The sequence below is a fragment of the Hemicordylus capensis genome, chromosome 2, assembly GCF_027244095.1.
Source record: "Hemicordylus capensis ecotype Gifberg chromosome 2, rHemCap1.1.pri, whole genome shotgun sequence".
Lineage (NCBI taxonomy): Eukaryota > Metazoa > Chordata > Lepidosauria > Squamata > Cordylidae > Hemicordylus > Hemicordylus capensis.
The window spans coordinates 92,574,157-92,589,256 of record NC_069658.1 but is presented as its reverse complement, the minus strand read 5'-3'; the positions used below and the strand labels follow the sequence as shown (position 1 = coordinate 92,589,256).

At 41.7% G+C, this 15,100-nt stretch overlaps 1 protein-coding gene across 5 annotated transcripts in view; it reads right to left on the bottom strand.

Moving 5' to 3' along the window:
• CNTNAP4 (contactin associated protein family member 4) overlaps nt 1–15,100 on the bottom strand; it is a 420,639-nt gene that overhangs the window by 150,547 nt on the left and 254,992 nt on the right. For all 5 annotated transcript variants that reach the window (XR_008316516.1, XM_053297596.1, XM_053297597.1 and 2 more), the window contains one exon: nt 4,783–4,930. Coding sequence is in view for 4 of the 5 variants with exons in the window: in XM_053297596.1 (XP_053153571.1) it covers nt 4,783–4,930 (148 nt within the window). In the remaining variant the exon portion in view is untranslated. The remainder of the gene's footprint in view (nt 1–4,782; nt 4,931–15,100) is intronic.

The following is a 15,100-nucleotide window of genomic DNA, read 5'->3' as shown; positions in this document are numbered from 1 at the left end:
GAAACCAGGCCTGATCAGGCATACCCTCCTCCCGCTACTGAGATAACTCTATTGCTGACTTGTCCCCCTAGCTAAGCATGGTCCACTCTGGTTGCATCTGAATGGGAGACCACATGTGAGCACTGTAAGATATATTCTGCTCAGGGGATGAGCAGATGGTTTCAGGTTCCCTCTCTGGCTTCTCCAAAATAGGGCTAGGAAAATGCACAGGTGTGTGTTGTAGCGGTGCATGCGACACATGCGAATACACTAACATACCATTCTGCACTTCTGAATTTTCCTTTTAAAAAGCTCTGACACTGCTCATGGTATTTCAAGAGCATTTATTATGGTTTAGAAACACAAAGTGGAATGGGGAGATTGGCCCTCTACTTTGCAAGAACAAATTTGCACACTTCACATTTTCAAAATTCTCTCAGTACAAGACTCAACATTATTCTAAATGAATTGCAGGGGGTCAGGGTGGGGGAAGGATTGCTACAAGAGATGCAAATATTTTACCATTAAAAATGTACTTTCTGTCTCATGACATATTATGCCATCTCTTTCAAGGTCATATATATTCACTGAACCAAAAGGGAAGATTTTAGACCAATAGGATAAAATAGCATCTGTCACAATCTGTTACAGCCTGACTTAGAAATATATGAAGGAATGGATAACATTAAAGCAAAGCTGATAGAGAATTCATACTTCATAAGTAAAGAAGACAAAGGAGGTAATAGTTCTTGAAAGATACATGTATGAAATAAATGAAGATATAATGGGAAACCAATAATATATGAAGTCATTTTTCAACTCATTGACTGACTTCTTCCAAGTCAATGGACATCTGCTATCTAGTTTCATTTAATTTGGGGGGAAATTTGCTCTACAATTGGGCATAGTCCTCTGAGAAGTTCTCCTGTGCAAGACCCATTGAAATGAATAAAAAATGTCCAGTGGATTGTGCCTTTTGTGTCTGAAAAGGCACTCAGTTTGAATTATCTACAGAATTTTATATCAGTCATTAATATTCAGCAGAATCACACCAGTTAGCAGCGTTGCTAAGAGTCTTACTTTGAACCCAGCCTGTTGCTTTTATTCAGTTATGTCCTGTCTGATGAAATGAATAAGGGTTTTACTTTGGTAAGGACAGTTCAAAGAAGGACATTGGAACTCTCTGTACATCCATCACTTTTTTTTTTAATCAGTGAATTTCCAGAAGGAAAATTAGACCATTAAAACTGGGCCATCAAGTCAGTAACAAATTACATGTTCAATCTATTTTTAATATATTGTCACCTATCCTTGAGATAGGGCAGCAGATAAATAAAAATCATTAATGAATTAATTAGCATTGATAGTTTTTGTTTGTCCCTCTGCTATCTACTACTGATAAGCTATAATCCTTCATGCTAACTTACACAAATGTATTTCTGAACATTAGCCTTATTGGATTTTCTGTTTTCTGACCTTCAAATAAAAATATGAATTTATTTTATATAAGGAAGTAATCATCATTGTGTTCTCCTTGTGTTGTGAACTAATAAGGTTGTCTTCCTATTCCTAAAGGTTATCCTTTGTTTAATATCTTTGTTCCAATATACCATGAATATTTAATATTCAAAAGTAGAAAAAAGCATTTATGTTAAAAAGTATGACAAACAATTATTACTTTCCATTCCTTTTTTCACTCCTGTTTTCCCAACTTTGAATCACTAATAGCATAAATCTCAAAATCAGTACCCCTTGACAGTGTTTTGGGTTCCAAGGTATGCTTATTTTATTACCGGTAATTTATTGTTCAAACTGGAGTAATGCCAAGTCCGTGGGGGAACATACTAGTGGCTGTCATTTTTTTTACCCATAATGCATTGACCCTACTCCTGCCATAGCATCTATGGACAGTTATGGCCATCACTACCTCTGAGATAAGCCCCTACAAAACCTCTATAGGGACTTAGTGCCAGTAGCTCAGAACACCCCTTGCTGGCCATACTGATGGCTACAACTTTCTCCCCTATGATACAATGCCCTTGCCTCAACTTTGCTTCACAACCATGGGAATGGGGACATGGCATTATAAAGCAACATGGCAGCTGCTAACATGGCTGCTGAAGAGCACCCTGAGTTGCCAACACCATGGGTAAATCTTTACAAGGGTTTGGGTGGAACTTACCTTGGTGGTGGTAGCAGCAGCAATTTGAAGGGCTTCTTGGCTGCTTTGCTTGTGGCAACCAACTTTTTTTTAAACCAGAGCCTCCACAGTCAGCCATGGGCCCTGTCCAAATTGGCCAAACCCAAATGCCCCCCATGGGTGTTAAATTGATATGCTAATACAGTTGAATAAGGGTGTGTAGGATAAAGCAGAGGAGAACAAGCAAGAGCTTTCCAGACATTTCTGGCTTTCTCGTATGCTTTTCTCTCCCTCGCACGATAAGCACAAGAGTCAAAGGCAACACACACACACACACACACACACACCCCAGAATCCTCCCCCTTCTTCTTTTTAACACAAACATCTTTTGTCATGGAATAACCTTCCTATGGTTGCATTTCAAGGGTCCACGACTTCCGCCCTTTACTGCAAGGGGGAATTTGACCTATAACACAGATAGAACTCAGTTCAGATAGAACTCAGTTCAGATAGAACTCAGTTTTCTGCCTTGGTGTCATTGGCTGGATCCTTCCGGGAACTCTTTCAAAAGGAAATAGGATGAGGCTGTTGCTAGTTAGACTCGTCCAACACTCTGACTTGGAGCTTCTTCTTGGCCAACACCAAGCTTTGCATATGTAAATCTGGCATAAATTCCACCTCCTCCCAACAGTCCAGGTCTACTAAAGGTCGGGTTCAGACATTTTTGTCCTTGCCCATGCCTTGAATGGGCAACACAGAACACACCCTGACTCAAGGATAGAAGAAGTGCAAACCTGCTTCATCTCCATCACTGCCAACCCCAAAGGGTCAGGGCAACATCTAGGGCTTTACACCCCAAGCTGCTCAGCCATTAAGGTTTGTGATGCCCTGAATCAGGAGCCATAGTGAATCAAAGTCCCCAAGCTGTGAAGCCTCTACAGACCAATTAACCAATCCATCCTTTCAAACTGCCCAAGCGTGCTCACCAGTCTCAAACCCTTCTACACCTCCACCCAGCCTGCATGGTACCTGCCCAGTTGTGACCTAATACTAACTAGCACTAGGAAAGAAAGTAAGCAAAAAGACCCCCCAACATGGCCAATCAGTTGAGTGGTCATACATACTTGGCCCCCAAAAGGATGACCAGGAAAGCCCGCTCTGCCCCTAGGGATGGGAGTGAGGGGAAGCCAGACTAAAATGAATTGAAGAGGGGAGGGGAAGGGAGGGGAGGGAAAGCCTCACCTGTATGCAAGCCCCACATCCCATCCAGCCCTGCCCAATCAGGGCACTGCTTGTGGCTGTTTCTGAGAGGCCCATCCCTCAGCACTAGGCTGCAGGATGGGGCATTCTGAAAATAACATCCATGACTCTAATCAAACAAATGTCTCCTATGCCCCAGTGAGCTCCTGAAAGGCTAAAAGCCTCCTTCAGCTCTAGAAAAGTAAAATTCCCTTCACAACACTGACATGGAAGACATCACAACTTAAAGCTATTCTGGCTTGCATGATGCTCTCTTAAGGAGAGAAGTCTTCTAGAGAAATAGAAAAGGAAGATATTCTCATGTGGAGTGGGACTTTCACTTTCCAGCCCCAAACAGCAGCACCTGCATCTGCCCTACGTATCATTTTCCAAGTAACTTTCAGAATTATTTCTTGCTTAAAAAAGCAGCTCGTGATACAGCCCAAGGGATGGCTGCAGTTGAAGAAATAGAAAATCCCTGCCTTGTGTTCATGACAAGAAGTCCACTTGCTAGGAATCTAAGGATTTATCAGTTGTTCACAGATTGCTGATATATCTAAGCAGGATTATTGGTATCCTTTGTACCATGGTAGCTTAAACTGGACAAAGATACTGATTATGGCTAGCGTCCAAAGACTGGATACATGGACAGAACAGACCACAGCGAATGCATACAGAGTTCTGTTGGATTAGTCCAACAGTTGTTCTAGAAGACCAGCACCCTGCTTTCACAGTGGACAAACAAATGCCTGTGGAAATCCACAAGCAGGGTATGAAGAAAGACAAAAACCCTCTCCTGCCATTACTTCCCAACAAATAGTGTTCAAAAGTACATGTAGGTGCAGCTAGGCTTGTGGCTTTGGTACAGCACTTATTCTGGCAGAAGAGACAATTTGCCTTTACCATTTATCAGCAAATGGTTAACACTGTGCTAAAGGTATATTCTTCAAGTCTAATGTCACACCTTTGGATCCTGGCATATACCTTTACACAGTGTTAACATTCACACTATATAAAGCAATTTTTATCCTTAACATGAAGTATGACCTTGAAAATATAATTGATTTTATTTATTTTGCTGGCCACGTTCCTATTTCACTTTGTGAAACCAAGGCTAATGATGTTCTGTTGTGTGGCCAAATGCTAAACTTGTAATAGAAAGTCTGCAATATACTGAGTTTCATTTCAAATATAATTTAGATTTATTTTTGTCCTCTACATGGTACCACGGGCCTTTAGATGCAAAAGCAAAAGAAATGGGGGCTGGAAGCACAGATATACAAAACAAATGTATAAAAATATGTATATTTGTAATAGTCGTAGGCTACTTAATATGACAAACTGAATTAATATTCAGTTTGCAATGCCCCTGTAGACTGAATAGTTAGTTAATTCAGCACACTTTAAAAAAAAAACTCTCTTACTGTAAGCACAGCCATAGACCTCGATCCGCATTCCAATCCTGCCATTGGGGTTCCAATCCAAAGGGACAAATCGCAGAAATCTTGCATTAATAGAATGTTGAAGCTTGTAGGATACCACACTGTCTGCATTGGTATTTCCTGAAAAAGCCTGAAAAAGATATTTTAAAACTCAGTTTTTGCTGTATAGTTATACTTATTACTTCTGGAATGGAAACATTTTCATCTTATGTTTTCAGTTCCTGTTCAAAAAATTCAATGTTGTGTAAATTTAGTCTTGTGGGAAGTCTCATTCAATAGATATGCCTTAGGTGCTTTCATGATAAGGTAGGAAAGGTGAATTCTGACATGGTTCAGTCTTTTAAAGTAATCATTTATGACAATGGGTCAGCACTATGCCCACTTCAATTTCTGTTTAAAGCAATGACACACTTTCCATTATAAGAGATGGATATATCAACTTCTTACCTTTTCTGTTTAAGTTGTGGTTCCTCAACAAATTAATGTTTATGATTAATTGTACAAGTAAATGCAATACTGTTATGCCAAAATACTTATATCTGTAATAGCTGAAGGCTATTAATAGTCAAAAGATGAGAGGGACATCAAGACTTTTAGGACTGGTGGTACTAGCATTTTATATTGCACAATCCTTAATAATTGGGGGAAAAATAGTAACATCCTTCAAAAATAATAGTGGCAGATTAGAACATATTTTCGTTTTAGAGCCTATCTTCACATGACATTCATAATACCAAGAGTAATCAGATGATGTAATCCAAGTTTTGACAGCTAAGAATCCTGAAGTTTACCCAGAGACAAGTAGGCAGACAGGTAACCAGATGGCCACTTCCCTCCCTCCCTTCATTGTTTGCTTATCTCTCCTTTAGCGGCTAATGGTGGAAAAGAGAGATGTTGAGAGGAACAGGAGCAGGGACAACTAGTTACTAAAGGAGAGAGAAGATGAATAGACATAAAGAGAAATGCAGCTCAGAGCTCATACTTCCCAATCTGTTTGTGATTCCTTTATTTCAGGGGAGGCTTCTGAAAAGGAAACTTGTGAATTCCTGGGCCAGAGCCTGGCTTACACTGGCTACTTTTGATGTGATGAACGTAGTATGGTCATTCTCATGACTGAGCTGGGGAGGGTTGGCATGGAGGCAGGCTCCTATATGCCTTTCTGCATACGATCAACACTCCCAAATAGGCTCTTTCGCTCACGCAGCAAATGCCACACAAGTGGTGCAATGAGTGGTAGAGCTGGGAGATGGAGGAGGAAGTCCTCCAGCATCCCACAATGCACTGTGCCAGGAGTGTGGTGCATTGGGGGATTCCCCCACTGCAGGATGCTCTTGCTGCCTGGCTTTGTGAACACTTGGGCTGCAGGCGGTCCAAGCATGCACATGACCATGGACTGGGTTGGAAGGCTGCACTTGAGCCCTTCTACTCCACTATAAGCCCAGGTAAAAAAACCCAGGCCACCCCAGCTAAGAATCCTACCTGGGTAGTAGACAGGTAAGCAAAACATGTACGGTAGGGCTGCTCATGTGAAGAACCTTAGTATGTAGCTAGCTGGGTTACTTTAAATTATCATGATGCCTTTTGACTGTAGATTCCAACAATATTTATAAAAAGATTGTTCATATTGCAAATAACATCATTTTTCTTCTACAGAAGATACCATGGCATTCCTGGAATTTTATAAAGCAATGTTTGGAAATGCCTGGTTTCTAAGAAAAAAAGAAAAAAAGAAAGAAAGAAAGAAAGAAAGAAAGAAAGAAAGAAAGAAAGAAAGAAAGAAAGAAAGAAAGAAGTTGTGATTCAATATCCCAGTCCAGCAATGTCTTTTGAGTGTGGGATATACACCTAGTGAGTGTGGGAGACACACCTTGAGTTTGATACACACCTAGATCCATTTAGTCCACAAGTGGTTCCACCAAAAAAAGTGAAAACATACTGAAGCTCTTCTCACAATCGGTGATCTTTGCCCAATCTCCCCACAGACAAACAGCCTCCACGCCCTGGGCAGCTGAACCGGCTGCTGACATGACTGCTGGCTCTGTAACGGAGCTGGTGGAGGCTGCGGGGATCGGGGGCTGTGCAGCCCCCTGAGAGTTCTGGGATGCCCCGCACGAGTACACAGGGCATCCTGGAGAGACCCCTGGGACCAGAAGGCTTATTTCAGCCTCCCGGTGGGAGTCTCCTCATGTGTTGCCACGGCGTGGAGCTGCACTGTGGCAGCACATGAGCAGAAAACCCAGATTAGCAGAGCACTCACTCTGCTATCCTGGGTTAGGGGGAGGGCTTCATTGGTGGGCTAGCCACCAGAGAACCACTGGGCTCGCCCACAAGCCTGGTGCTTCTCACGATGGATGAAAACAGGGCTGGGCTCCTTTAGCCCGGTTTTCATTCATCGTGAGAATAGCCTCACTGTATTTTCTCGAATCCAATATAGGCTTTTTCCAAATATATATATAATTCAGAGTCCTATTCCATTTGAGTAAGTGGAGGTATAACTTGTATTTGACCTCTACTTTTTGAGGGAGTCAAAATTCAGAGTCATCTTCTATTGGGGTAAATATGGCAACTGCCACTTCCATTTGAAGTAAATGAGGAAGACTGCTTGCTCTCAATGGAGTTCTAAGTATACTATCAGGATCAACATTGGGATCAGTCTTGCTTATTTGTTTACCCTTTCATGCCGCCTCTTTTCCTATTTATTTTATTTTCATATGTTGATAATTTCCTATAGCATTAGTTTAAAAATGGAAAGCTTTTTTCTTAACATGAGAGAATACTTGGATCAATTCATACACACACACACACACACACACACACACACACACACACACGAAGTCTAATCTTCAAGAGTTACATTTAGTAATGCACATTTCCCTTAAATAAATACATATTTTTAAAATTAAGTACAGTATACACCATCTTTCCATATGCAGACCATATCAGAATCTATAATGTAAATTATCTTTATCTCCGGGTATGTCTGAGTTGCCAAAAAGCCACTTATGACCAATATATGCAATGGATTTTTTAAAAAATGAAAACCAGGATATTTTAATAATAAACATAATGCTTACATTTTTCACTCTTTCTTTATTATGCAGCAGAACTGAGTTGTGTAATGCTAATCACATTATGAGAGGACTCCCTCCCCTCCTTTCAGAGTAGTGAACAGCTTCTGAACAGGCTCATTAGGGATAACCTACAATGCTGGTAGTTCTAGCAACTCTAAATGTTTAAATGCACTCAGGGTCAGTCTTAGTAATCATGTTATTATTCTAGGTGAAGACAAAGCAAACATCGGAGAACTGCTACTACCCTTTCAAGATTTTTCATCCCTTACAGTCCCTATTTGTGTTCACAGTATGTATGTAACTGCTATTGATTTCACCAATTAGTTTGTTGACTGAATTAGAACCGTGGGCCCAGAAGTGTTTCATGTTCCACATTCTCTTCCCCCGCCCATCAATAACTCATTTTGGGCATTGTGCACATACACGTGGACCTCTGTATTCACAGGGGTTCTGCTCTCCATTAGTCATTAATTCTATGGGACTGCAGGGGTTAAGTTTCTGGAGGCCAGAAAATCTTGTTAAAATGGCAAAATATGGTCAAAAGGGGAGAGATAAAGTTCCCTACCATGCTCCACAGGCCTCCAGTGATCGAACAATGCCTCCTAGAAGTCCAGATTCTTCCTTTTTTTCTCAGGGAATTTTTTAAAAAACTAAGCAAACCACAAAACAGCTTGGTTTGACAAAATGGCAGACCTCCAAGGTCATTTCCGGACACCCCTGACCCATGCATACATAGATTTAACCTTCCCCCCTTTCCCCCCACGTATGCAGAGGTCGGGTGTCAATTCTCTGACCACGGATTTGTGAAATTACAGATGCTGGATCTGCGGGTAATGAGTTTTCCTGTAATGGAGATTAAATGCTACATTTTAAATTCATAATGCATATTACCAGCTTAATAATATACCAGAGCCATATATTCTTATTTTAAAATCACACACACACACACACCGCAAATTTTAATAACCCGAAAGAGAAACAACCTTTCATTTAAATTATTCTTAATTGCTAGTTTCAAAATCAAGCATTTTTTCTGGAAATAACAGACACTAAAGAATATCAGCTGAGCTAATTAAATTTATTTTCCCCATTTTATTGCATATTAAAAGCTAAATATATAATCCAGGGCTGTTAAATTTATTCAATAGTGCTGAAGGAGGTCTGAGATTGATTTTTTTGCATCAGCTTCTTTACTTTAGATGGTTTAAGGGATAGAGATCTGATCCATAGCTAATGTTTGCCTAGGGAATCCCCTGCAAGGACTTGGGAGAAGATAGTTATTGCTTTAGAGCCTGATTCTACAAACTCATTGCTAGGAATTGCATAAGGCAGGCAACGCATGTGAATAAAAAGTCAGATAAAATGGTATCAGTTGCTCAGCCTTCTTGCATCTGCTCTAATTGGTATGCTTCTCAAATGCATAGTATACTTGAGCAAATAGTAGCAAGCTGGATTTGGGAAGTGAACATCAGACTCTGGGCTATGATTCCTGTCTTGGTAATCCAGGAGGGACACATACCTCAGAGAGCTCTAAAGGGAAAGGAGTCAGGATCTTGGTTAGCAACAAGAAGGAATCCAAAAGAGCTGGGTCGAGCAACATATGTTGCTCCAGTGGCTGCTTGAAGCAAACTTCAGGTTTTTATGGCTGCTGCCCAGCTAGAGTTAATTTACTCTCACCCCCTTTATTGGGAAAGGCGCTTTGCCTGATTTTCTAAATACTTGTTCTGAAAGCTGGGCAGGGGACATCTACTAGGCTGTCAGGTCCTCAGGGAATTCCTTCAAGTCAGAAGGAGACCACTAACTTGCACAGATACACTGTTGACGATAACTCGGAGTGTCAGGATACTATGAATTTTGGGAAGACACAAACCATGTCTCTTATGCACAGAACATGCATTATTTTCTTAATAGCAGTTGTGTTTTATGTCTCCAGCATAAGGCAGCTGAATGCATATGTCAGCTGCCACAACTTCCAAATGCCTTCTCATGTCGTTTAAAAAGACTAGGGAGTGGCAATTCAGTGGAAACTGCTTTGAGAACTTTTTGGTTGAGAAACAGTACATGACATGTTGTGCAGTGGATTGTGGATGGATCCGAACCACCCACGCCCGGGAGGCATGTAAAAAACCCTGCAATGTTGCACAATCACTCTTGTCCCCAGACCCAGGGTAACTGGGCCACAACTTTATTTGAACAAAACAAGTGGCATAACAAACTGGAAGGGTTAAAACACACACCCCTTGATAGTGCAGGCTCAATAAAAGGCCGGGTGGACTCCACTGTCCTTGACCCGCACCTTGACTGGGCGACCCACCCTGGCTTTCTGTCTTCACCACCAAACCCTCCCATAAAGGGGGGGCCTGGACCCTTCTAGGACTTCTCCCACCCCAGATCACGCAGCCCAAGGGCTAGAGAAGTCTTGAAGCTGGTATCTCAGCAAATCCTACTCCCTGGGCCACACAAACCACAAGGGAGCAATTGACCAATCAACCTTCTAACAGTCTAAGGGTGCTCACCGACGCTCAATACCCTCAGATAACCACCCAGCCTGCACTGTCCTTGCCTGTTGTGACCTGCCTACTTAACTACCTACTGGCTGAGCAGAATGAAGTAGGCGGGGGGGAAACCCAATGAACGGCCAATCACGTTGGGATCAAAAAATTCCTACTTGGCCCCAATTGGTGACCAGCCTCTAGGCCCATTCTACCTGCAGGGAGGGAAGGGTGGGGGATTCAAAGCACAGACTGAGGTCCCTGGCGAGTAGCCACGTGAAGGCCCAGCAAGTCTCACCCACCACGTGCGGCCCAGCCAATAAGGGGTCTTCTTGGGCCTTGTGCAGGCTGGCTGGGACAAATTGCCCTCCCCACTGCATGAAGCCCAGAGGAGGGGCATTCTGCAGCACTACTTACATTATTTCCAGTGTAAGTAGCATTGTGCAAAAATGTGCTGAATTAATGCACTTTTAATTAGTCATCCTAATACCTAATAATCACACTTCAGATTGCCTGTTTTAATTCTCAGTCCTCCACATAACTTTCCTATAATTTTCTTTATATTACATGGCACACAACCTACAGCAGTAATCTTGTGTGCAGGGAACATTTTTAAATCCAAGTAATTCCAATAGGTCTTAAACAGTCTGTGTACAGAATTGCTGCCTCTGGAAAAATGGAAAGCTATTAAGTTGATAGTAATGTTCCTCAAGTATTCTGTTGCTTGAACAAAATTGCTTTTATGTATGATGAAGCAAAAGGTAAGATGGTGAACTGTCACCAAAATTCACCTAAAGTGAAATCAGTATTACAATGCACTGTAATTTGGATGTTTCTACTGAAATTAAACATCCAAGGAATTATAAGGGAAGTAGAAATAGTTTTGATAAGACTGCTAGCAATATTTCTTAGTTTCGATAAGCAACATTTCTGGGATTCCTCACATCTCTATCTTTTTTGGACACATTTGTTATTTGTCATCATATATACTTCAGAAAAAGAGATGGAACTAGTTAGATTCTCCTAGCTAGATTATGATGCTGTCATTCAACAAAATCCATCACTTGGACAGGCTTGGTAAGCTTAAGTCAGACACACTGACTTAAGATGCCATTAATTTTAATGGCATATTGTTCCTAATCAGTTGGTGATGCAGTTTCACACAGCAAAGTGACCAAAGATTCTGATGGACAGCCTGAATGTTAGACATGTCATTTTTCTACAGCAAGTTCCTTCATCTATGACCTTATGACAGCAGTGTCTCGTCAATATCAGCTCTACTTCATTCCATCATTTTCCTGGTTCCTGATGCAAAACAGAGCAGAATTCTCCAATACTGTATATGAACAACTTAGGATGGAAACCAGAAGTTATAAGTTTATTTATTTATTATTGTGATGCTTGAAGGTAAAGGGAAAAAATTGTACTCTTTAAAAACTGGTATTAAATAAAAAATACAATACCATCAATACAAAGCACATGTAAGGGAAATGTTGGCTGTAGGCGACTTTTATTCCTTCTGTTTTAATGGCTTTCTATTCAGCCTTTTGATGTCTTTTTAACTTGCTTACCTTAGACCTGCTTTTGAACTGATGAGTGTGAACACCTTGCATGTGATGCCCTTTTTCACCTTGCATGTTCACCTTGCAGTGAACACCTTCCAGTCTGATATGCTACAACCGTCTGTTCTCCTTACTTAAAATATTCCTTAAGATTGAGATATTTTCCCATTCAGACAAAGGACTCTTAATTAATGGCATCTGAAAAGATACACTATATATTTATGTTTTTAAAAGCATAGGTCTGTCACATTGGGTGTGGAAATATATACTGAGCCAGATGCTGCCTTCAAACATCTGTTCTTTTTCAGATCCTGAAGAGTCAGGTTCAAGCTTGGCAAATGACCTACTAAAAAGCAGTTTGCTACTAGATTTCCTATTTATGAGAGGATTCTAAAACTAATCTTTGCACAAGAATTTCCAGACCTACTTATATTAGTTTCAGATGTTTTAATGGGAAAGGCTGGGTCTGTCAAAATTTTTATTTACTCATGACCCATAAGACCAAAAGGTGAAAGGTAGTGACTTCTTAACCTTGACTGCTCAACAAGTTTTGGAGTTCAAGGGAGGTATTTGGCTATCTAGTTATTGTTGAAGACTCGTTACTTATTGTTGAAATTAATAATGAGGTAGCCTGAGTACCGTTGAGACGAATGAGATAAGTTAGTCATGACTAACATTAATTTCAATGGGACTTTGTCATGGATGTCGCCCACTCTGTTTGATTATAAGAGCGGTTAAGGTAGTAGTATAGCCTAAAATACCAATTAAGATTCATGCTGCTTTATTACATCTCATTATGAAGCATCCTACTATGGTACCACCGCACTTGTGTTTTCAAAGTGACTAATGAACATGGCTACTCTTTGGAATTTGTCTTACAACATTCATTATAAAGCAGCAGTGAGTGAGTTATAAAGAACTGCTACCACTAGAGGTCATTCTGGTACTAGTACAATATTGTTTTACATGACTGAATATTTGGTTTCACAAATTAATATTTTTCACTAAATAAACCATTCTGCATTGTCATTACTATATTGGGTGGAAAAGATTAGTTTAGTTTTCCATACCTACAGTAATGTAAAAAAAACCCAAAACATTAATGTGGGCAAGAATAATGCTGCTGAATTTTGCTTTCTGTTTTCACTACAGAAGTGGCCATTGCAAAAGAGACAGTGGGCGTGTTTGGACATAATGCTAAACTGGAGGCAAACGTGCCAAAGGTTTGAGTTTGTGGTCATCCAAACTCATGAAACTGTGGTTTGTCACCCAACCATGCCTCAGTTTTTGACCCAAAATCTGAATTTGAATCTTCAGTTTGTAGTGAGTTTCGCATGTGAAGCCCCAGGTTCCAAAAGGCCATTGTTTCATTCAAATTCTGCCACCAATGTAACCTGGGTTTTGTGCTGTGGCTCCTCCTGAAACCATAGAGAGGAAAGATCAGAGCAGCTCAGAAATGGGTCAGCTCTATGCTGGCTGTGCTTCTTGGAGCTCTTGCCCCACCCTCCACCATCTCTGCACTCCTCCTGCTGTTGCTTGGCAACAGGGACACTGCTTCCCTAGCATTCATCCATTTAAAGAGAAAGAGCCACATTGGAGAAAGCCCAAACACCCCTGCGTCTTATGGGGCCCCATTGTCCATTCCCACAAAAAGAATGGGATGACAAGACTGGCCGAGCAAGAGGTCACCAGAAACTCAGGGGGCTGCAGAGATAAGTGCACAAACACACGAAGCTCTGGTAACAGCAGAAATTGAACAATTAGGTTGTTTTCCCCATAAAGTGCACATGCCAGGGTGTTGGGGACTCCAACAGGAGATACAACAGCAGTTAGCAGAAATACAAATGTGCCAACCCCATGAAGAAACCTGCAGAAATCCTGGCCAAGGCAACCTTGCTGTGGTTCAGTCATATAGAGAAAGAGACAACATGTAGCCCAAAAATCTGGTGTGCTCTGTCCATTGGATAGGATGTCTTGAGCAACTTGCAATTTGAGCAACACACACCTTGATGCATTGCCAGGCATGTAGGACCTTTTCTTGGAATTACCAGACAAAATGTGTTGACAACTCCTAGCACAAGGAATGATCATAACAAACATGACCCCTCTAGCATTGTGGCCAATGGTTGAAACTTCACTAGCATACTGATGCCTTGCCCACAGTCTGGCGATATGAGCACAGTGGCATCCTTTGGATCAGAATTCAGGTCCAAAGTGGGAGGACCAGAGGGGGGCCTCCAAAACATCTCCTTGAGGGCCTAGAGGTCCCTCTGTGGTGGTGCACGCCCACGCTGCACACCACTGCAACCGGCGGGCACCATGTGTTCCACAGCACAGTCGGCCATGTGCTTGCCCCCAACAAGGCAAGACCTGCCATGGGAGCGGGGAGCTCCCAGCCTCCAAATGCCCCCTGCTGGCAGGCACCAGCCCCTGATCTGTTTCACGAGGTGGCGGAGGGGGCAGCCATGCAGCAGTAGCAAACAGCTGCCTCCTGCCTGCCTCCCAGTGTGGCTACTCCCAGCTGAGCTCTGTGTAGACTCACTCACTGAGATTGAGAGCACGTCAAATGAGTGATATCACACAGGCGCAGCAAGAACAGACACACACGAGGCAAGCAGCAGCAGCGGGAGGGAGTGCTGGAGGTTTGAAGCTGAGCTGCTGTCTGGGGGCTGCATAAAGGCATTGCTTGTGTTGCTGACTGACTCACAAGAAGGCAGGGGGAGGAAGGTAAAGTAAATGAAACTTGTATTAGGCAGCATGTAAAGTAGGAAGAATATAAAGTAAGAATGTAAAGTAAAGGAAGAATGTAAACTAAAGGAGAAGGAGGATACCATTGTGTGAATTAAATAATTCAGGGAGGGAGGATGTAAAGTAAAAGAATGTAAAGGAAGAATGTAAAGTAAAAGAAACTGCCCAAGGGCTGCATAATCACATTGTTCTGCTGTGCTGACTGACCCTCAAGAAGGCAGGGGGCAGAAGGTAAAGTAAAAGAAACTTGTATTTTTAAAACTAACCATCTAGTCAAGAGCACAAGTGGAATGTGAAGGGGGGGAAATGAAAAAAGAGGGAGAGATGATGAGAAAGGGGTGGAGGCTGCCTTAGTACTGCTGAGTCACAAGAAGAGGAGGAATGGAAGGTAAAAGAAACTTGTATTTTAAAAGTAAGCATGAACAAA